This window comes from Diabrotica undecimpunctata, chromosome 6 (assembly GCF_040954645.1).
Source record: "Diabrotica undecimpunctata isolate CICGRU chromosome 6, icDiaUnde3, whole genome shotgun sequence".
NCBI lineage: Eukaryota > Metazoa > Arthropoda > Insecta > Coleoptera > Chrysomelidae > Diabrotica > Diabrotica undecimpunctata.
Window position 1 is genome coordinate 23,196,441 of NC_092808.1, and position 23,389 is coordinate 23,219,829.

Sequence of the window (23,389 nt, forward strand, 5' to 3'; positions counted from 1 at the left end):
TCGTTCCTAGCTTTGACGAATAATATAGTATCAAAGAATATAGACGCATATAGAAGGATCTTTCACTGTTATTTTTAAGCGTCGGCAAAGGTTGATCACACGTTATAAAAAAAATGAGAGGTGGAGCAAGATTTTAGTTCCTTATTAGTACCACTACGGAGCGGTCATGTCAGCGCTATTATTGCTTCTAAAATATGAAAGAGTGGGCGGGGCAACAAATGCAACTTTAGATATTTTTATATGTAGATGCCGCGTGGTCGTAGAATAGCATTAAATTTTTGCGTTTTATAACATTTTTTAAAGAAAATAATATTTTAACATTTAATAAATGAATCTTTGTAGAAAAAATATAATTCAAATTTTTAATTGAAATATGTACAAATCTACAAATAATATAATTAAAACTCTCTTCTTATAAACTATAAATAAAATTAATTAAAAGTCAATCACCGGGAGAGAAAGCTCAAAAAATTGTAAGGTGTTTCGATCAAAAAACAATTCCTGATCTTGATAGTATGCTAGAATTGCTTTTTAGCACATACACAATTATTTTTAACAATTTGAAAATTTAAAATTGTGAAGTATAATTCGGATTTTTAAATTAAAAAATAAATAAGTAAATCTCAAATAACGCCTCACTAGAGCTCAACAAAGGAAGATAAGAAAAAGGCAAAAATGGCTGCTGGGACATAGACCATAGCAAATCCTAAGAAATCCAAATCAGCAACACACCATAAAAAGAGACTTCGGGAGAATATCATCACCCCCCTTGTAACAGAGTTGTTAAGAAACAAAGGTGCTCTAACGAGCAGACTAGGTCATAAAGCACCCTGACAAAAGTATTCAGAATGGTGGTAGCACACAGACACCATCCTGATACTCAACTAGATCGGGCTCAAGCAAATTTGATCATTAACAAACTGGAGCAAGCACTTGATGAGGCTCCTATCTGAGGTCAAAATGAACTTCTGCAGTTCCATAAAACATCGTTTAGCGAAGGGACCCTATGGGTGAACTGTGTTAACGAGTATACAAAAAAATGGACGACTGAAGTGGTGAAGACTATTGAGGGCCTGTGGGAGGGAGTAAACTTAAATATAATTGTTCCAAAGAACATGCCCAAGCGCCTCATGGTCCTCACCCGCGTTCCCAAGAAAAAACTTGATGAAGAAACTATCAGAACCCGTCTAAAGAGGCAAAATCAAGACCTTAAAACAGAAGACTGGTTGTGATCTCTGTTCCACAGACTGAACTACAGTAAAGATAAAGGTTATGGTCCTGGAAAAATTAAATTTTTGGTTGAAAAATTTTGAAATTTTTTTAAAATGTTTCGTTAATTTTTGGGCAAGAAAACAGTATAATAAAAAGTTATGTGACGGTTTTTCGTTGTGTTGGAACAAACCTATTTTTAATTCAAAGTTATAAAGTTTTATTTACATGTAATAAAAAAAAATAAATACTTTGAATATTATAAATATCATACCTTAAGTTTTAAAATTAAAAATTTAACAATTTAATATAATAAAAATAAAGATGTTATTGTGAAAAAAAAAACAAAAAAAAAGACAGTTTGCAAATCAATGGCATCGAAATTTGATTAGGCGTAGATGTATGTTAAATAAATAGCTCCGTTCATACTCCTTTTCCACTTCCCCCTAGTTTTAAACCGATGGCCAAGGTTTGTGTTTATGCAGTCACCCTCTTAAGGATTGTTTTGAAGTATAAACCGTAACCAAATCGCCCATTTGAACTGTCCTTCTAAATTCGTCTATATTCTTTGTTAGTATTGTGATATTTGTGTAATAGTAAAAAGGCGTACCGTTTAGCTGTTTCAGTCATATTAAGGTATTGCGCAGTTGTTTCGTTTTACTGACACAGACTTAGAATTTATTGAGGCGTTGCCCTGCTAGTACGTAACGTGGGCCAAATTCACAATACGAGGTATCTCGTAGTTCGTCTTGGAAACGAGTTTTTTGTTGTGTGTACCAAGTAGGAAATAACAGGTATGAGCTGCTTTTTTTTTTAAATGTTAATTATATTATATTACGCGTTTGGGTAATCAAAAGATACATTTTATACTTTATTGAGCTCGAAAACCGATTTGGCCAAAAATCTTCTGGCACTGAATAGGTTAAATTTTAATTAGAATGACGACACAACTTTTTTTAATTTCTAACAATCTCCAAAATTGGACTGCGCTTGTTCTTGTAAAAACCACTAATTGAGTTTATAAAAGAAAATATAACTAAAAAATAATATTTACAATTAAAAGTCAAAATTACTGATAAATATCAAGGTGTAGAACGTAAAAAAAATGTTCTATCACTAATTTCTGATGAATAATTAGTACCTTTATAAGTCCTGGCATTATTTTCGCCAAATGATCATCGGTGACTTCATCCGGATGCGCCTCTATTAACTTCGCAAGCATCTTTATCGCACCCAGAAGTATCGGATACGAAGTAGTTCTGATGATTGGTGCTAAAGTTGAAAGGATGCTCTCAAATGGACACACTGTCATCGCTGCTGCTGTTTTTTCAGCTTCTTTCATTACCTAAGTAAACAATTATTTATTCATCTTTTACATAAAGTGTGAAATCGTGGATATAACACATTTATGTCCAAAAGACATAAAGCACTTCAAAAGTTTTAAATTTTATTATTATTTTTTAGACATTTTAAGTCAAATCAAAATAATTCTTGTGAAGTATAATATATACAGGGTGATTTTTTGAGAGTTGAAATTCGACGTTTTAAAGAAACTTGACATAATCATATTTGAAAATTTAGAATTAACCGTTTTTATGCGTTATCAATTTAACATATTTTGAGCCTACTACAACTTCCGGTTTTACAGAAAGTTACTAAAACCTCCTTGTGTAAAATACAACGCCCTGTATATTATTGCCACATTTCGATAGAACAGCTCTTAAGAATTCTCTCAATATAAGGTTATGGTTTAGAGCGGAAGTCAACAGAGTCCGCATAGCCATGATGATTTCCAACCTTCGATTGAAGATGGAACTTAAAGAAGAAGAAGGTTATGGTACCTTAAACCGAGTGTTTTACGCGATATGGCCAATTCTATTAAGAAACAGTGTCCGATTTGACATACTGTTTCTTTATAAATACTAAAATGCGAACATTTTGTTTGGTACGATTTTTTTAGTATCGTCTCTTTTAATGAAAGTTAAACATTTAGTTGACAAAATAATATTTAAAATCCGTAAACTAATTTTCGAAACCAAATTCAGAATTTTGCTTTAATCTGTGCCTTCTAAGAATTGCAAGGCAAAACACACGTTGATAAAGATGTTATTAGAGACATGGGGAATCTAAAAATTGCATTCCACAACATATCTCCTCAACTCAGCAAAATTCTTAGCGAATTGGTTTCTAGTACTCGTACAGAGTATATCGGAATAAAAAGGAGATATGTTGTGGAATGCAATTTTTAGATTCCCCATGTCTCTAATAACATCTTTATCAACGTCTGTTTTGCCTTGCAATTCTTAGAAGGCACAAATTAAAGCAAAATTCTAAATTTGGTTTCGAAAATTAGTTTACGGATTTACTTCCTAAGACAGAAAATATTTATTTTCACGTTCAGAGCGACTGTGAAAGCCGTTCTGAAGAGACCTATTAGGCCGAAATACGTATAAGCGGATGCACAAGCGCACTGTACGTGAAATCAAATCTTAACTGTCTTTTCCTTTTTAAAATAATATTTATTTATACACTTCTTGAGTATATGATTTCCTAAAGTTTTTAACCGTTGTGATTCTTTCCGCTTTGTTGTATTGTAATAAATCCATTCAACTTACCTCTCTGTTGTCGTCAGAATGAGCTTCAAGAACTTTCATAGTTAATAATTCTACAAAATTCTTCCAGCAGTCTTTCAGATCTGGGGATTGGAATATAGCTCTAAGCGTCTGAAGAACGGTAACTTGAATATCTTTTTCGTCTAGTTTATCTATTATAATACGAAGTATTTTTCTAAAAGTAAATGAAATTAAAAATCTCACAAATATCATAGAGAATAAGAAATAATTTACAAGAAAAATGGACGAAGTCTCCCAAAGACACTGCGCGTCAGATCACCCAACGGAAAAAAGGTTAAGAGAACAGAGTTTGACAGTTTGCAGTTCAGCAACGGGACCATTACTTACTGTTGCCCACAAAAGACCCAGACTTGCGCCTCTCCCTTATCGAGAACAAGGAATTTTAAGTTATTCTCTTGTTAGAAATATTTGTTTGTGTACATTGTTTATTAATCCACTTACTACACACAATTATATTACACTAAGATGGTCAAAAGGTCCATAGAAAAACGTTATGCTGACTGCATTCGGTCACACCGGACTTGATTTTAATGGTGACTCAGTAATGCCTTGGGCAGTGATTTCTTTTGATGCACACATTGAGACACCCGCAGTAACGGCCCACAGATACATAAGGGAGATCGTACAACATAATGTGATGCTGGGTTTATTGACAATGGTTGTCTGCTAATGGAAGATAATGTGAAACCACACATGGCAAGGAGTGTATCTTTAAGAGGTTGGTATTCCAAAAATGGACTAGCCTGCTTAAAATCCGGAGCTTAATCCTATTGAGTATATATGGAGCCTGCTCAAAACACGTCGCACACCTGCAACAACATGTAAAGGCTCTCATTGAGGAATGGGCCACTTTTAACCAAAGAGACATCCAAAACGTGACCAGTTATATGCTAAATCAAATGAGGAGAGTCAACCAGAACCGTGGTGGCAACACTTTTCTTGTGCTATAATTTAATTCTTGTTATTTAATTTTCATTAATTTATTATTTTTCCAAATGTTTCCTTGTTTTCTATTTGATATTTTTGGTAATGTCGGGTTACATGTTACAAAAGTAACTGGGTCAATTTACAATAGATCCAATGTGATAATAGTAAGAAAAAAAGTAAAAAACATTTCTTAAATATTGTGGGTAGCCTGTGTTCACTGAAGCGGAGTGTCTCTAAAGACTATATTATTTATACTTACTTGAAATTTCGTTTGATGGGTTCTGAATATCCACTCTTAATTAATTCTTGTAAACGTACAAACATCTTACACCTTTCTTCGGGTGTTAAGTCAGCCAGATAACAACTATCTATAACACTTAACACAGTTTGTTCGAGATCGTTCACGTCTCCTAAAATAAAAAAAAAAGTTATTTGACAGAAGTGAATTATTTAAACCTGCAAATAGCAAAAGCCTTTTGCGGGCCTACGCTTATATAGCAAACTGCCATTATTTTTTATGCAGAATCGCTCTCTGAAGTTAGTTGCACATATTTACTAAAACTCTGTATATTTTGCAAATATGTGTTATTCAAATGGACTAAAACTGATCCTTTGAACGCCTGTAACTCATCATCATCATCTTGGTGCTACAGCCCTTAGAGGGCCTCGACCTTCTCAAGCTTTCTACGCCATTCTATTCTGTCCCTCGCTTGCATTTTCAAGTTGCCGACTCCGATCTTCTCGGCATCTTGTGTTACCCCGTCCATCCACCTTAGCTTTGGTCTACCCCGTCTTCTCATTCCTACGGGTTGCGCTGTTAGAATATTTTTTATCATGTTTGACTCAGGGGCCCGGGCTACATGTCCTGCCCACTGCAGGCGGTTTCGCTTAATTATAGTGGTAATATCTTTACCACCAAACGTATGCTTGTAGATATTCTGCAGTTCAAAGTTATATCTACGCCTCCATACTCCGTTCTCACAGACCGCTCCGAATATCTTGCGTAGCACCTTTCTTTCAAAAATGGATAGAGCAGATTCATCTGTTTTCGTCATCGTCCATGCCTCTGATCCATATGTGAGAACGGGGACTATCAGTGTTCTATACAGCCTTATACGAGTTTTTTGAGACAGACGTTTGTTAGCTAAGTACTTTGATAGACCATGATAACACCTGTTTGCAATTATTATTCGCCTTTTTATTTCCTCAGATGTGTTATTATTGGGGTTAACCGATGTCCCTAGATATATGAACTCTTTGACTGCTTCGAAGTTTTGGTCATTGATGATTAAATTTGTGTCAACATTTCCAGCTCTTGTGTTTGTGTTAGTCGCCATGAATTTGGTTTTATTTTGATTTATCTGTAACCCCATTCGTTCTGCTGCTGCTACTAGCTCGGTTAGGATTTCCGCAGTTCTCGCCCTAGTTCTTGTTATAATGTCCACGTCGTCTACATATGCTAGAATTTGGACTGATCTATTAAATATTGTTCCCCTGCTATCTAAATTAGCGTCTCGTACAACTTTTTCTAAGGCGACATTAAAAAGCTGACACGCCAGCGCATCTCCCTGCCTTAACCCCCTATGTATTTGAAATGGGGTTGACGAGTCGTTTTGAATTTTAACTGCTGATAGCATCTTCGCCATTGTCACTTTTATCAAACATATGAGTTTTTTTGGAATTCCCAACTCATTCATAGCGTTGTAAAGACTTGGTCTTAAGACACTGTCATATTTATGCCGCTTTAAAATCGACAAAAATATGATACATATCTATGTTAAACTCTTGCGCTTTTTCGAGGATCTGTCGTACTGTAAAGATCTGGTTAATGGTTGAACGTCCACGCCTGAATCCCGCCTGATATTCTCCTAGAAACATTTTAGTATAAGGCTTTAATCTCTCGTGCAAAATATTTGACAATATCTTGTATGCTGTATTTAGGAGAGTAATTCCGCGGTAATTATTGCATTCCAGTTGGTTTCCCTTTTTGTGTAACGGGCAAATTAAGCCTAAGCTCCATTCTTCAGGCATTTGCTCCTCAGACCAAATTCTACAAACAATTTCTCGCATCACCTTGGTGAGCTGCTCTCCACCGTGCTTAAATAACTCTGCTGCGATGCCATCGCTACCTGGGGACCTATGGTTCCTTAGTTTTTCTATAGATATTTTCACTTCATCTACCGAGGGGGGTTCCACGAGTTCCTCATTTCGATATTCCAGCTCTATATTGTTAGTAGGTTCCCCTTCCAGCAACTCTCTAAAGTGCTCTACCCATCGTAAAAGGATATCCTCTTTATTGGTAAGTAAGTTACCTTCCTTATCATTACAATAGTTGATTCTTGGTTTGAATTCTTTTCTAATACTATTTATTTGATGATAGAACTTTCTTGTTTCTCCTTGACTCATATGGCTTTCGAGCCGTTCTAATATGTCATTTTCCGAGTCTCGTTTCTTTTTTCGGTGTATGCGTTTTTCCTCTCTCCTTAAGTTTTTGTATCTATCTATTGTTGTTCTAGTTTTTCGTTGTTGCATGGCCCTAAATGCCTCGTTCTTCTCATCTGTTATTTTTTTTGCAGTCTTGGTCGAACCAGTCGTTTCTTTCTTGGGTTCGGGATAGTCCCAATGTGCTTTCGGCTGCTAATTTCAGAGCCTCCTTGCAGTTGTTCCACATTTCCGTGCTTGATTGGTCGACTGCCCAGGTGTGTTCTAGGGTTTCTTTTATATGTGACTGGAACTGTTTCTCTTTGTTTTCATTTTTTAGCATATGTAAATTATATTTTACTTGTCTAGTGCCCCTTTCTTTCTTGGCATTGGAAATTCTTTGTCGTAACTTGGCCCTTATCATAAAATGGCCCGAGTCAATATTTGCGCCTCTGTAACTTCTTACGTCCATTAGGTTTGTAAAGTGCCTTCTGTCAATTATAACTGACAGAAGTATTAGTAGAACTGACACTCTATTTCTGAGTGTTACTCAGAAAAAATTAATTTTTGAGTCTTGGGAGAATGATAACTTTTGATTAGCAAAACCAAAGCTACCTCTCTGTAAAGTTTTAGTCAATTCAACTGAAAAAACTTACATAAGAAAACTGCCGGGATCTTTTATACAAAAAAATCGTTTATATTATATAAATTCGTTATGGTGCTACAGGTATTTCGAAGATGAGTATTCAAAAATTGTAAATGAAAAAGATAACAAGATCTAGTGAAAGCTCGTCATTTGAATTTACGAAAGACTAGTAACAAATTAAACCAAAAAGTAATCTTGATGACACAGATAAAGCCGTATTTTAATGAACTATTTTAATTAAAATACTACAAATTTTTTAAAAAAATTCAGATTAAAAATTCAACGAAAAATGTTGTATTTTAATATTTGTTAGTAGTTATTCCCACCTGCATTTTTAGGGTGTGGGTAGTATTCGTTAGTTTTCTTATTGTATCTATTAATTTATTTGTGTTTACTAATGGGTATTTTTCTCTCTCTAAAATACAAGGTGGAGTTTCTTAAGTCCACTGAAAGTGAAGCGAATAAAGTAAAATAATAAATACACACCTAAACTTCTAAATCCATTAGAGTCAGTCTCAGTGACGCCATTAACTGCTGCATACGGCAACGATTTGGACCCTGATCTGACGTTAAAGTTTGGCCTCATCGACAGTTCCTCCATTTGTTCTTCTATTAAAGTAACATCTTTACCTATATCATTTCCGGCAGACATTTGGGATATACCTGAGTCTTGCGAGGTAGTTACTTTGTCCCTGTCTAACTTAGTACCTAAAATTATATAAATTATTCAAAATAGATACATATTTATATTGTTTTAGGGATAATTTATGATTAGAAAGAGTCATGATCAGAGCTACATCAGAATAGACCATTATAAGTCTATTTTTATTAAATCACCGTATTTATGTTTTCTGAAAAATATCGATGTTTTACCCGTATACGGGGTGTAAAAATAAAGTTGTGTTTTTTTATCCTATTTTGCAACACCCTGTGGAATTTATTAGAAAAAAACGCTACATCTTATTAATATTTCGAGATAGCTTTATCCGTTTTCAACATTTTCGTAAAAAAATTATCTCGATATCTCTATTATTAAAGATTATACAGAACTTTAAATGTAACAAGTTTTTATTAACATTTATAGAAAAGAAAACACTACTTCTACCTCTACTCTAGTTACTTCTTCACAGCGACGAGGCATACTTAAAATCAAACCGCATGACAAAATATTTTGTCTTGATCAATTGCATCTCAAACTTCTCTCACCATAACTTATTGGTCGTCAAGAGAGACAGGTGGTGGTTGTCTGCTCCTGGTGCCTGGTGTCCTGGTTGTCTGGTTGACAGGTGCATTATCATGCATTAAAAGAAAATTATTTCCTATTTAAGGGGCAAATGGAACTACATGGTTATACAAAATGTCTGTAATATACCTTTCACTTGTTAAGGAACCTCTTCGTAAAGCAACAAGGTCCGTTCGCGCTGTAGGAGATATTCCTCCATAAACCATTACAGATCCTCTATTGAATACAGTAACAGGTCGTATGGTGCACTGTGTATAGCGTTATCTTGGCCGTCGAATAACTTTTACATGTCTATCCAAGCTATATAAGTAATACCTCGATTGATCAGTGCACAACACGTGCTCCCACTCATCAACATTTAAGTCAAGGTGCTCTCTAACAAATTGTAATCTACGTCTACGATGATTTACGTTTAAAGCTAGTGCTCTGACTAGTATACTTACATGTAGATCTTGTTCAACGAAACGTCTTTGTATAGTGTTTCTACTAATTTGAATATTATGAATATCTGCCACTTGTATTTGTAAAGGTCTCATTTTGACAAAATGTGCTCTTATAGCATGAAAACTGATCGTGGCGTGGTGTTGTGAGTCTTTCTCCCCCTTGTCCACGCCGTCTCGTATGGTCCTTTGTTTCTCGAAAACGTTGAATAACTCGTGATATGAGATATGCTGGTATGGGATACTCCTAACCTCAAGCCTATTTCATGACAACTTAACCCTAAATCAGCTAAAGTAATTGCCTGCACACATTAATTTCGGCTCAGATTTCTTGAAATACGGTTCATGTCAACCAACTAACATACGCAAAATAAAAAACAATTTATTGCATTGTAAACACCATTGACAGTCTAAAACGGTCCTGTCAAATTTTGATTTTTCTTAGCCAAATAACTGCTTCCATTAATGAGTATAACAATTCAATAAAATCACGCTATGCATTGAACGTACTTTTCTTTTTTGATAATAATTATATCGATGATTTTTTTACGAAAATATTGAAAAAAAAAAAATGAAGCTGTCTCGAAATATTAATAAGATGTAGCGTTTACTTCTAATAAATTCCATAGGGTGTTGCAAAATAAGATGAAAAAACAACTTTACAACAAACGTGGTACTTCCCAGAAAACATTAATAAAGTAATTACTTAAAAACAATAAAAAAAAATTCGAAATCCAATTAAGGATTCAAAAGAAAAATAGCTTAAAATTATGGTACAGTTGAGGTGGTTCGTTAATTTTGGAGAATAGAAAATCACGTTAGGCTTTGAACGAACTTTTTTTTATTAATAGGAAAAGGATAAAGCTTTCTCGAAATATTAATAATAGTCATTATAGTCAGAAAACATTCATATAGTAATTAATTAGAAATATATCTACAATATGAAAAAAAATCATCGAAATCCAACTAAGGGTTTCTGAAGAAATATAGTTTGAAAATCAGGGTTCATTTGAGGTGGTGCGTTAATTTTGGAGAGTGGTATATAAATTATAGACTATTTGCTTAATTTTTTATTTAATTCCCGCACTCATGGTTCTTCGCCATTTAAAGGCTACCGTTAGCTTTAGCTTTGTAGTGGACAAAGGCTCTAAAATTCCAGTTCTGATTGCCTAAAAGGTAGGCCTATGCAAATTTACTAATCATAAATTGATTGAATATAGGAAAAACATTTTTAGGCGCTTTTTGGCGTTTCCTCCCACTGTGCGAGCGTTTTTTTTAAACACGTCTCCATTTATTTATTATCGAGTTCATTACATTTGGCTCTTCCACTCTGTATAATATAATGCGATTTTTATGGTGGTTAAAGGTTGGTAATAATAATGAGCCTTGAATAATAGTGTGAATTGTAAAAATGTGGATGCTCACGCTGCAACAAAATTTCGAGAAACTAAAAATTTGGATGATTAAACAATGCTACACAGTGGTGTGCCTCCTTTTCAATATAGTCCTGAAAAGGGCGAATAGAGATGCCAGAATGGACAACAGAAGAAATATTTTTAAGGTAGTATTACCGTTTAGAATTTTCAAAAAATCATTTTTAGATTCCTTTCACCTTCAAAAATACATCCCTAAAATACACTCGCGATCATAAAATCCGGATCATCTTGAAAATTTCAAGTTTCTTCAATATTTTTGCCTCTGGTGCAGTAATAACCTTTTTTTTGGCTAATGTATTTTTTATTTGTCATCAATGTTTGTTTTGAAAGAAAAAAAATGGTTTTTTATTGTTTTTATTGAAAAAAACAGAAAACAAATCAAATTGTTGATAAAACAGACATACGAAAAAATATGGAAAATACAGAACGTGGTAAAAAATCAGTGAAATTTCAATGACCAATATTGTGTATTGCCTCCCCTTTTTCTCCGGATTACATGTTGTGGTATGTTATTCCACTCACTCACTAACAGATCCTTAAGCTCCTGTGCGTTGTTAGGAGGAGGTGTATGGGTTTGAATACGTTTTTTCAAATCGTCCCAGAGATGTTCGATGGGATTCAAGTCCGAAGTCCTAGCTGACCAGGCTACCCTCGTAATTACAACTTCGTCCAAGCATTACATACTGATCCTGGCAACGTGCCATCGCACGTTGTCCTGCATAAAAACGGCGTTTTCTCCAAGCCCTGCCATGTTGGGCATACCATGTTCTTCCGGAATCTCCGTAATGTACCTTCGTGCAGTTAGGGACCCATTTTCGATGAAGGGTAATTCCGTGTGGAAGTCTGAAGATATACCTCCCCAAGCCATGACCGAGCCTCCACCAAATGGCATTCTTGGAGCAATGCAAGCTTGTGAAAATCGTTCACCGGTTCTCCTCCAAACTCTTACACGTCCATCGGATCCAGTTAGTCAGAAACGGGATTCATCTGAGAATAACACTTTGCTACAATCGTTAATTCCTCAACGCGCGTATTGTCGAGCAAAAGCTAGTCGTGCAACTCGAGGCACCCGGCGAAGTGGCGGTCCTCTAGCCATTACCTGAAAAAATAGTCAAGAAGAACGAAGTCTTCTTCTGACTGTTGCAACACTAAAATTACGATTTCGTGCTTCCTCTAGACGATTTTGATGCATAACCGCTGTTGAGGTCCGGTTTCGTAAAGACTGAAACACAAGGAAACGGTCATCTAGTGCCGTGGTCGTTGTTCTTCGTCCAGAGCCAGGTCGCCTGGTCAGCAAACTTGCCTCCTGAAAGCGTTGAAGCACTCGTTGAACCGTAGAAAGGCTTACGCCAACAGTTCTTGCGATTTGCCGTTGAGTGTGGCCGTCTTCCACAAGTGCAACAATTTGTGCCGTTTCAACAGTCAAAGGCATTTTTGTCAAAAAATAAACACTAATGGTAGCAATAATAAACGTTTGTCCGTTGCATTTTAACAGAAAGTCGAAGCACAAACGAGACATTTAAAACAAGCGGAGTTACAGGTAGCGTTCATTCTGGGAAGTGTGCACTTTACCGCGAAATTGGCACTATTAGAATTCTTTGTTACAAAGGAAACCGCAACAATTCTCAGAAACATGCATTGGTTTGTTTTTGTGCTATTATTATTATTATTTACGATAAAGCTCGTTAAAAATAAAATATCGGTGATTTTCAAGGTGACCCGGATTTTATGATCGCGAGTGTATTATATAAAAATTCGAAGCCAATTCCGAGATATAACGCTTTTACCGTAGAGCGCTCTCGACTCGGCGTACGGGTTCACGCAGTTGCCAGTCGCGCGACTTATATTTGTTTAACTTTCTTCAAAATACCGGTTATACTTTTACACCTTGTATTGTTATCATCCTCATAGATTCTCAGTTCTATTTCCATTTCTATAAAATCTGCTTATTACTAAATTGTTAATTTTTTTTATAATACACATTGAAATTTTTAAAAATTTAAAAAATCTTAATTTTTTTCTTAAAAATTTTGCTTTTAATAATTTTCAAAATTTGGTAATATAGAATTGATTCATCATATTATTGTATTTATGTTTAAAAACTTCATTTTGTTTATCATTACATTTAATTGTACTTTATTAAATTTTATTTAATTTCATTTAATTTTTTTAAATATTTAATTTTATATAATTTTATTAAATTTATTTAGTTTTATTTAATTTTATTGAAGTCGTCTTATGAAATCGATCTACGTACAAAAACCAGTACCAGTGAGTCTTGCATATAATCCAAATGAATATAAACTAGGGCCTGCGTAGCGCAAGCGGTAGGATTCTTGACTCGCAAGCCGGTGGTCCGGGGTTCGAATCCCACCGCCGGCAAGAACATCTAGACATTTTAAAAATGTCTATAGGCCCCAGGTCGACTCAGCCTGAATAAAAATGAGTACCTTGGGTAAAACCAGGGGTAATAATAGACGGTTGAAGCGTAGCACTGGCCATGTTACCTTCCTTGTATACCGTAGGCCCTAGATATAGCAGACTACCCTGCTATACTCCCAAAGCCGCGACAGCGGTATAAAACGGGAGACTATTATATATATATAAACTAACATAAACTCATAGGTTGAAATGTCACTTGGTAATTCAGATTTCTTTCCTAGGTGGCGCTACGAGTTTAAATCTAAACTAACATAAAGCTTTACATTATTTTTCTTATAAAATCTTAGCTTAAAATTACAGTAACCAATAGTATTAATTATATTAATATGTAATTAATATTTTTAGTATTATTAATTAAATGTATGGTTTCAAGAACAAAATATGATTAAAATGTCAGATGTTGGTAGTTCAGATTTCTTTCCTATTTAGCGTAGTTACCCTACAGGACAAACAGTGTAACTTGTCGTCCTAATCTTTTATATACATAGATAAGAAACAAAAAAAAATTTAAAATATTGATGATATTTTTTTATCATTCTAGACGGTAATATTAATAAATCCTCAAAAATTATGGCCTATATCGATGATGTAGACCTAATCGGTCATACAGCAGGCAAGCTAGAAGAAGTGTACCCCACTTTCTCAAATACCTCAAAATGATCGCATCAACACCCAATAAAAGCCCCAGAAACGTTGGTCACCAATTCAATGTTGATCGTTCTAACTTGTGACGGACAAATTCACATACTTAGGCTCACTGATGACCAATGACAAAATGGATCGAAAACATGGACAATCTCCAAGATAGATTAAAATCTCTTGCTCATATTTAAACGAAGGATCCCGAAACAAATATTCGGTGGCATATTCGAAAACAGTATTTAAAGGAGGTAAAACTATGAGATATACCATAAATACATACAGATATCTGGTAAGAAAATACTAAGAAAAACAATAAATGTCAAAATTAATGTTCTGTTATATGTCAGAAAATCATCAATAAACGAAAACTGCATACCAAAGCTTTTGCACAAAAATCTGAATACTGTTCTGAAGTTAAAATCTGAGGTTATGTAAAAATTTTGAATCTACATGTAGTCAGAAATCGATATAATTTGTTGAATATTTTTCTAGATGACAACTTACCTAAGGTTTCAAAGCTATAATTTTGAATTTCAGCCGTAGTTCTCCTAAGCCTCCTATGGAACTCTTCCTGATCTAAACCTTCTCTGAACGGAGAAATACCCGGCGACAAAGGTTTTGGACTTCCCATCGTCATCGGGCTTCCAGGCTCGCTTCCAGTAGAGCTCTTCCTCATATGACTATGTACAACGTTGGATGCCAAATCCTGCATATCTTTAGGCAACTCAGCTAGTATCATTGTTACCTGAGGAGTATTACAATTCCATAAAGCTACAATGCATTGTCTAGCGGCGTGCCTAGTTTCCGCCGATTTGGTATCTTGAGCGTATGTGATGACTTTTTGCAGCGCCTGACTAGCAGGAGGCTGAGAAATGTGCTGAACGGCATCGGGGTTGTTGCACAGTGATGACAGAGTATTTAAGACTACATTTTTTACCTAAAAATAAAAGAAAGGGTAAATATTGTTAAGTCGTAAATTTTAAATTCAAATTATAACGATTCTCGCACATAATCTCCTAATCAAAATATGCTATTTACTATTTCATACTTACTTTTGTATTTGGAGTTTGAGTCGCATCTATAAGAAACCGATACACATTGGCGATGAGCAACTTTATAGAAAAACTGGTTTTAATAAGATCTAAGGTGGACATCAATTTGCCTTGAATAGAACTAAGGGTTTCAGTACCGATTTTGATGAAGACTCGCTGCAGGAGGACGTACAGCCAGAACTCAAGATCAGACTTGTAGCATTTAATAATTTCGTGAAGCGTATCGAGGAAAACGCTGAGACCTTTGGTATGTGAGTCCATAAACATTCTGGTAAATATCTCGGTTAGATGTTTCAATTCTCCTGGGGAGAGAAGCACTTCGGTACTGAGGTAGTACTGTAATGACAATAAACCATCCTTCCTTTCTTGCCAGTTCGTACTTGCACATAATGCTATAATTTGGTTAATATCCTAAAATTAAAATATTAAAAGATATTAGATACTATTTTACTGCACTGCACTAGATACTTTCCTTTAATAGATCTTTTTAAACAATTTATTTACATAAACATACAGATTATACCATGAAATGCGTTTAAAGGCTACCTTATAACGTGTAGCCGATGAAAATATTGGAAGAAAGTATGAAAGAATACTTCGAGAGGTTCTGTAGTGGTATATAAGAAATTAGTTCCTGGTAAGTATGAGGTATATGTAGTACTGAAATAAATTTAATCTTTGTATAGGTCTATCTAGTAATACTCCAATCGTCAGGGACGAAAATACAGTGAACCTCTAAAAATCATACGAACGAGCTGTATTTTGCTGAGAATGTCAATTTTTCAGACCCCAAAAAATATGCAAAAAAGTTTACCACTCCTAAACCCTGACTTCACCATAAAACCCTCCCTAGTAGAGGGGAAAACGGAAAAAATCAATTTACTAAGAATCTGTACGGAGTAGAAAAAAATAAAAAAATGTAGCTTTCAATATTGAAAAATTTCGAACAAATAGCACTTTTTGTGTAGAATGAACCGTTCTACACGAACTGAACGAACTCTCAGAAATAACGCTTGAAGCGTTGTTTAAGTAAAACTCGACGGTAAAAATTCGATATCTCTTGATCGGAGTGTCCTATCGACAACAATCAGAATGCTTTTTAAAGGTGAAGAGTGCAGCTTTCGTCTGCAATTTCTGTATTTGCCGCAAATAAAGTCAGTTTTTAAAATGGTGTTAAAATAAATAAACGTTGCGCGATTTTTGCCATTTTTTATTATTATCATGAGATCAATAAATCAGAGTTTTTAAATTTCAGAATAGAAGCGAAGAGAGGCAGAGAAAGAGTTGATGAGAGCAGTTAAACGAGAGATATGAATGTATTTGTAACAATATAACTACCCTCTAAAAGTTGGTAGACAATGTGTAACAATAAAACTTTCAGAGCGTAGTTAAACGGTTATAGATTGGAGCCCAACGTGAGATACAGGTATTTTAGATATTTTATATATGTCTGTAACATAGAATATAATGGAGTAGTTTTACGGCAAAACCCCCCAGAGGTGGTCACCGACAGAGATTGAGTGACAATGTGAAGAGATATATGTTAATACACCTCTCGAAACAGCAACGAAAAAATGCCGAGGATTTGTGAAGGAGATCAAAGGGTTATTCAGTCATCGAAAGTATGTAATTATGGAGTATACAGAATACTTTTTAAAAGGTCTACAAAATGTTTTAATTGTAATTAATAGATTTTTCGTCAATGTTTTCAATTCATTCCTTAAACTAAACACAAAGTTTTAATGTTACAACGACAGTTCCATTCGCAACAAAGAAGTAATTGTCATAAACCAAATTACCTAAAAAAAACTAATCCAAAATTTAAATGTACAAATACTATAAAACAAACTAAAATGTTGAGACAACCTTTTTTACATATTCAAACGGTATTCGCCAAAATAAACAGTACCGAAATTTCGACGCTGTGAAATTTCACACACAATACGTATTTATTTGAGTGAGCCCATTTGTCATTCACTGTCATATTAACAGTTCTATATTATTAAAGCCTTTCTGAAATGGAGGAGATATATAAGGAGAAGAATACAACCGAGGAGAAAGTGTTTATAGTAGAGCATTATTTCAGCTCATACGGAAATGGTCGAAATAATGGTCCAAGCTAGACTTATATCCATAGATAAACAGCTCGATTTCTTGGATTTGATGTGCGGTGTCTAAGCATGGGATTATAGGTCCTTTTTTTTTAAACCTTTTGTTAGAGATTCACGAAATTTTTGCAACACACGAAATCTGTAAATGCACAGGCAATGATTTCAACATGATGACGCATCGAAACATACAGCCATACGCTCCCTAGCCTTACTTCACAAACATTTTGAAAACAGAATAATTTTTCGTGAAACTGACTTCGAGTTGCCAGCTCACTCACCTTATCTGACAACACTTGATGCACACATTAACTCAATATTGTTTATTCGTGTTAAAAATATAAAATCTTACACACGTCAAACAAAATCCTTTTCAGGCAAATTTCTATTTTCAGACAGAACATTTTATTGCCCAATACCCTGGTCAATTTTGACACATTTTCAAACGCCAATATTCACGTGCCTACTATCGCAATCATGCTGATCTTCGTGACTTCTATAAAGATTGGCATTCCTCTTCATGAATCGAAGGTTTTCTAGAATGTAATGTGCTGCGAATTTCCAATATTTCATAAAACTGACGCCAGGTTTCCCTAAATCCCAAACCAGCAAGGACCCACACTGCCTTTCTCTGCAGACAGAATACCCTGTGAGTGTCAGCTGCATAACCACAGACAAGGATAGAGTATAAAAAATGTGAGTGGAATATGGAGTGATACGCAGTACATATAGTTCACTGTGAGACGCATTTTGAAGGATTTCTCAAAATACAGAGACTTTTAATTTTTGCCTAAGTTATTAATATGTGGGCCCCTTTAATATTTTGGGCCGAAAAGAACTCAAAAAAATTAAATCTCGCCAACTTCAGCATTCATATCACCCACATCTCTCAATGTGAAAGTAACTTGTTTAGTTTTATTGTTGTTCAGAACCAACCTATTTACAACAAACCATTGCTCAGCCATCTGGCATGCCACCATAGCAAATCTATCCATAGCCATCTATCTGCAAAGAGTGTATACTTATCCGTATGTTCCATGTTTGAAAAATCGCTCATATAAATAAAAAATAAAATAGGGCCCAGTATTGAACCCTGTGGTACTCCAATATTTATCACACTCTCTGACGACAACACACCACCAACTTCCACAACCTTTAACCCATCTTTCAGATATGATTTTATGAGCTCAATACTCTCGGAACAAAAGTTATATTTTTCTAATTTCTGCAGGAGGATTTCATGGCTGACCAAGTCAAAAGCCTTGATCAAGTCACACAAAAGAACTGAGTTAAATTGAAGCTTATGAAATGAAGCTGTTTTGAAGATTGGACAAATTATCGCTTTTTTAAGGACATATGAAAAAACGTGTTCTTTGATGCAGATATTAATTAGCTTAGTAAGTGGAATTATTATATTTTTTATTGTTTTGATCAACTTTACATTCAGTCCAAGATTGTCACGGCTGTTTTTATTTTTGAAATTATTGATAATATCCCGTACTTTGAAAGTGACTTCTGAGAAAGCAAATGGATTTAATATATTTATTCGAGTTATATCTATTTGATTCAGATTTGAAACTGGGATATCTTTGATCAAGTTGGATGCTATCTGTGAAAAGTAATCATTATAGATATTTGGATTAAAATTAGAAGGTTGACTAGTATTTTTCTTAACACCACAATGTTCATTTATGATTTTCCACATAGAATTTATTGGATTAGTGGAATTCCTGATGATGTTGTTATTTGCCATGATTTTTGCATTCCGTATTGCATTTTAAAGTCTTTATATGTCCTCTCAATGTCTGGTGACCGATACTGTTTTTTAAACTGTTCTAAAAAGTGCAGTTGATATCACGCATAGCCTTTAAGTCATTGTTAAACCAATTAGTTTTATTGTTTAATTGGCCTTTATCTTATACCTCGTATCTGGGAAAGATTCCAAATAAGCTTCTTCCAGAACATTCATAAATCTGTTAAACTTCTCATTCACATCCATTTCTTTCACATTCACAAAGTCCCAACTTATTTCAGATATTCTATTACGAAACAGAAATAGACCTTTCTGTGTAATTGTCCTGAAAGTATTTTTTCTTCCTGATACTTATTAACTTGATGCAATGAAAAACCAACCTGTTGTTTTTTGTGGTCAGAGAAACCTAGTTCACAAACTCCAGCCATCTCACACTGTATCTCAGAATCCAGGAAAATGTTATCAAGACAGTTTTCACCCCGAGTCGGCTTAAAAATTTATTTATTTAAATTGTAACCTCCCATTATATTTGGGATATGCTAAAGAAATCTTTATAAACATGTTGGATAAACTAAAAAATCGTTATGAAACTTGTTTGGTTCGCAATGTTGCACATTTCGCACATCGCACATTTTGAACATGTAAATTACGTAAATTAAAAAAAAATACCATGTTCACTTTGGGTATTGTTTATTTTGGCAAATACTGTACTTAAAATCATTGAAAGTTAAACTATGAGTTGCATAAAAATTAGTAATATTTTACAATATTTCAAAGTGCTGTAAGAGATAAATTTACTACTTCTATAATTGGTTTCAAATGAGTGTAGAGTAATAAATCATGAAGTGTCATAAAATTTGCCTGAATTTCGGTGTCGTCATGGGCGTAGGCAAATGGACGGATGTCAACTTCGTCGTCAAAAATTGATGTACCTCAAAATATCATATTTTGGATATTTTGTGATAACCAATTTTATTTAATTTTTCGATTAACTTATTCTTCAAACTCGTATTCCATTATATGGTCATTAAAGCTAATTACATTTTTATTTATAAAAACAAATTCACTTCCTTACTGAACGAATAAAAGCATTAGAAGAAACTGATAAGGGTATGACGCACCTCCTAATATTACTAAGAACTAAAATAAATCAACATGAAGACTAATAACGCGTAATGAGGTTTTACTTACACTTTCATTATAATCCCTCTTTTATTTTATTATTATCATTCGACATTCGACATTCGAGTTAGTAATTGTTACTACACCAATTAAACGTACAGTAATATTGTGATATAGAAATAGTGAAAAAGTTATAAAATGGCGACATTTACTCCAAAGAAAAGAGGTGTAAAAAATTCTCCGCTATCTGTTAGTGAAAAAGTTATAATTTTAAATGTATATGATTGCATAAAACACGATCACCCTAGTTTGTCTGTGCAAGAAAGTGTTGAGCGATGTGCCCGAATGACTGGAATTGGACAGTCCACGATTTTTAAATTATTGCGAGAAAGAAAGATATCAGGCCAGTTAAGTCCATGCAAGAGAAAATCAGGAAGACCAATAAAAATCTTAGGTGAAGACACCAAACGTGACATTCGAAGAAAAGTTCATTCGTTTTATTTTAAAAAGGAAATACCCACCCTTGACAAAATACTAATGGAGATAAGCCAAGATAACGATATTCCTTTGATATCCAGAAAACTTTTATGGAAAACTTTAAAAAGTATGAATTTTTCCTGGGAAAAGCACAATCGAAAGGCACTATTACTGGAAAGTGATGAAATCATTTGCTGGAGACGAAAATATTTGAGAACTATAAAACAGTACCGCAGAGAGCACAAGAATTTTTTTTATCTTGATGAGACGTGGATAAACGAAGGTTATATAGTCCAAAAAATGTGGCAAGATAAAAATGTAACAAGTGCTCGCCAAGCTTTCATAGAAGGCCTTTCGACGGGTATTAAAGTGCCTTCGGGAAAAGGGAAGAGGCTTATAATTGCTCACATTGGAAGCGAAGAAGGATTTTTAAAAGAAGGTTTGTTAAGCTTTGAGTCGTGTCGGACGGGAGATTATCATGAGGACATGAATTCGGATGTCTTCGAAGACTACTTCGGGGAAATGTTAAAATTTCTTCCAGCTGATTCGGTCGTGGTTATGGATAATGCAAGCTACCATTCAAGGCGCATAGAGAAGGTACCAACTTCAGCTTGGAGAAAGCAAGAAATTATTAACTGGCTGTCAAATAAAGGTATTCAGTTTGAGACGAATTCAATAAAGAAGGAACTACTAGCCGTAGTAAAACAACATAAATCTCGCTTCATAAAATATGCCGTAGAAGATGTAGCAGAAAAGTATAAAGTAACTGTGCTACGCCTACCGCCATATCATTGCGAATTAAATCCCATAGAACTTATATGGGCACAAGTTAAAGGATATGTTGCAAGGCACAATACCACATTTAAAATGAAAGATGTCAAGGTATTGTTTGATCAAGCCATTATGGAAATCACATCAGAAAACTGGCAAAAAGCAATCCAGCATGTTTTAAAAGAGGAAGATAAAATGTGGGAACTGGACAACTTGGTCGATCAGGTGGTTGACCCTATAATTATAACACCAGGGGATGATGACAGTTCTTCGGATGAAGACTATAGTGATGTAGAATTGTAATAACGTATCCAGTAAAGTTTTTGTAGTTTTTGTGAATAAATTGATTTAAACTCCCCACAAGTGTTTCAATATGTAAAGTTCATTCGTGTGTGTTTGTGAGTATTTCCCGATTTCGGTTCGTATATATTTTATTGTTACATTTTATATTTTTTTAATAACACTGTTCTGCTGTATTACATTTTTATTTCCTTTAATATGATTTTTAAGAATGCATATTCTTTTGTCAATTAACCCACTAGCGCGCCTCTGGCTCAGTGTTTATCTGTCGATAACAATGGACTAATCCCTTAAAACAGGGTGATACCTACCTGCTCTTTATGAAACGACAGAATTTTGCAATGCGGACGGAATTTATTGACGGATTATTGACGGATTACCCTGTAGCGCTTTTGAATACTTAATGAGATTTTATTACTCTACACTCATTAGAAATAGATTATAGTTTTATATCTAACACCTATAGGAATCACTTGTAAAGTAAGCAAAATAGTACCTTGAACCAAGCAAAACGTTAATAAGAAAGTATAAATGTTTCTCTTTTATGAGGCATATACATAAAAAAACGTAAAAATGCAACCACATACAGCAACCTATGGTTTCACTGTCGCTGTATAAGCCGCATGCCTAAAGCCTTAGAAATCTTAAAGTAAATTCATTTTGTTTTTCTTTGATACTACATGCAAATACTATTTTTTTAAATGATTTAGTTTTATTGTTTACTGGGTTTACAAACATCGGTTATTATGACTCTAAGGAGAAGAGAAGATGCGCTAACGTTAAACAATTAAGGGAAATTGTATATGATAATATTCTGCGATATTATCATATTCAAGATAATAGTCTGGGGAAACCGAAATAGATAAATTGGTAACGGGATTGGTAGAAATGCTTCCACGGTATTTCGGGTATGGAATGTCTGGACCACAATGTCGTAGATAAAATATAATACACAACATACATATGTCCACTAGCCATTCTGAATATCTTCCCAAGAAATTGACCCTACAATGATGTGACAGTATTTTTTCTATTAATGCTATCCTGCCATAATTGAGTTAATAGTATGCTTACTTCGGACCACTTTCTTTGTATCTTTATGTAAGTATACGTGCAATACACTCATATCAACTAAATATACTCAGTATAAACTTATTATTGTCATAATTTATAATTTGTAACTTATAACAACTGTAACATTTCTTTTTTAGTGGTTAAGTAACCTTAAGCGGGGACCTGACGATGGTATGAAAATTGTAGAGCCCAAGACCGGCCGTCCAAGGTATATTGAAACCTAACTGTTTCTTGTTTGGTTTATATTTGTATATACTATTTAAGTTGTTCAATATTAGGTGCATAGAAAAAGTTATCTAGAGAACAAGCAATAAAAAGCATGCAGCAAAAGTGAAAATGCAATCGCTAATGTTTTATGATTTTACTCACTCGAGATGGTTCCCATAAATCTCTTGATAACCTTTGCTGGGAGCCGCTCCACGAGTACGACTGGTACAAAATGAGAAATGGTATTTATAGTATAAGCACAACATGAAACACAATGCAACAAAAGCAGCGCATTAATGCAATAACATTCAAGTTGCGACAAACAATGTGATGATGGTATGTAAAAAAAATTAAGTATTCTTTTCCCACAATTACTTACAAGAAAATTTTAATATTCTGAGTCAACTTATATTGTTGATTTTACTGCAGATATAACCTTAAATTCAGTTGAAATTTTCTCACCCTTAACATAGGTATTTTGATCCC

General features: G+C 34.4%; 1 protein-coding gene across 4 annotated transcripts in view; it reads right to left on the bottom strand.

The window, feature by feature from the left end:
* chb (CLIP-associating protein) overlaps positions 1-23,389 on the bottom strand; it is a 125,825-nt gene that overhangs the window by 12,155 nt on the left and 90,281 nt on the right. For 3 of the 4 annotated variants that reach the window (XM_072534455.1, XM_072534453.1, XM_072534454.1), the window contains 7 exons: positions 23,066-23,125; positions 15,092-15,502; positions 14,544-14,976; positions 8,323-8,544; positions 5,029-5,179; positions 3,825-3,996; positions 2,351-2,554 (listed from right to left, as the gene is read on the bottom strand). In XM_072534455.1, the coding sequence (XP_072390556.1) occupies positions 2,351-2,554; positions 3,825-3,996; positions 5,029-5,179; positions 8,323-8,544; positions 14,544-14,976; positions 15,092-15,502; positions 23,066-23,125 (1,653 nt within the window). The remainder of the gene's footprint in view (positions 1-2,350; positions 2,555-3,824; positions 3,997-5,028; positions 5,180-8,322; positions 8,545-14,543; positions 14,977-15,091; positions 15,503-23,065; positions 23,126-23,389) is intronic. The other variant, XM_072534456.1, reaches the window with a different exon arrangement.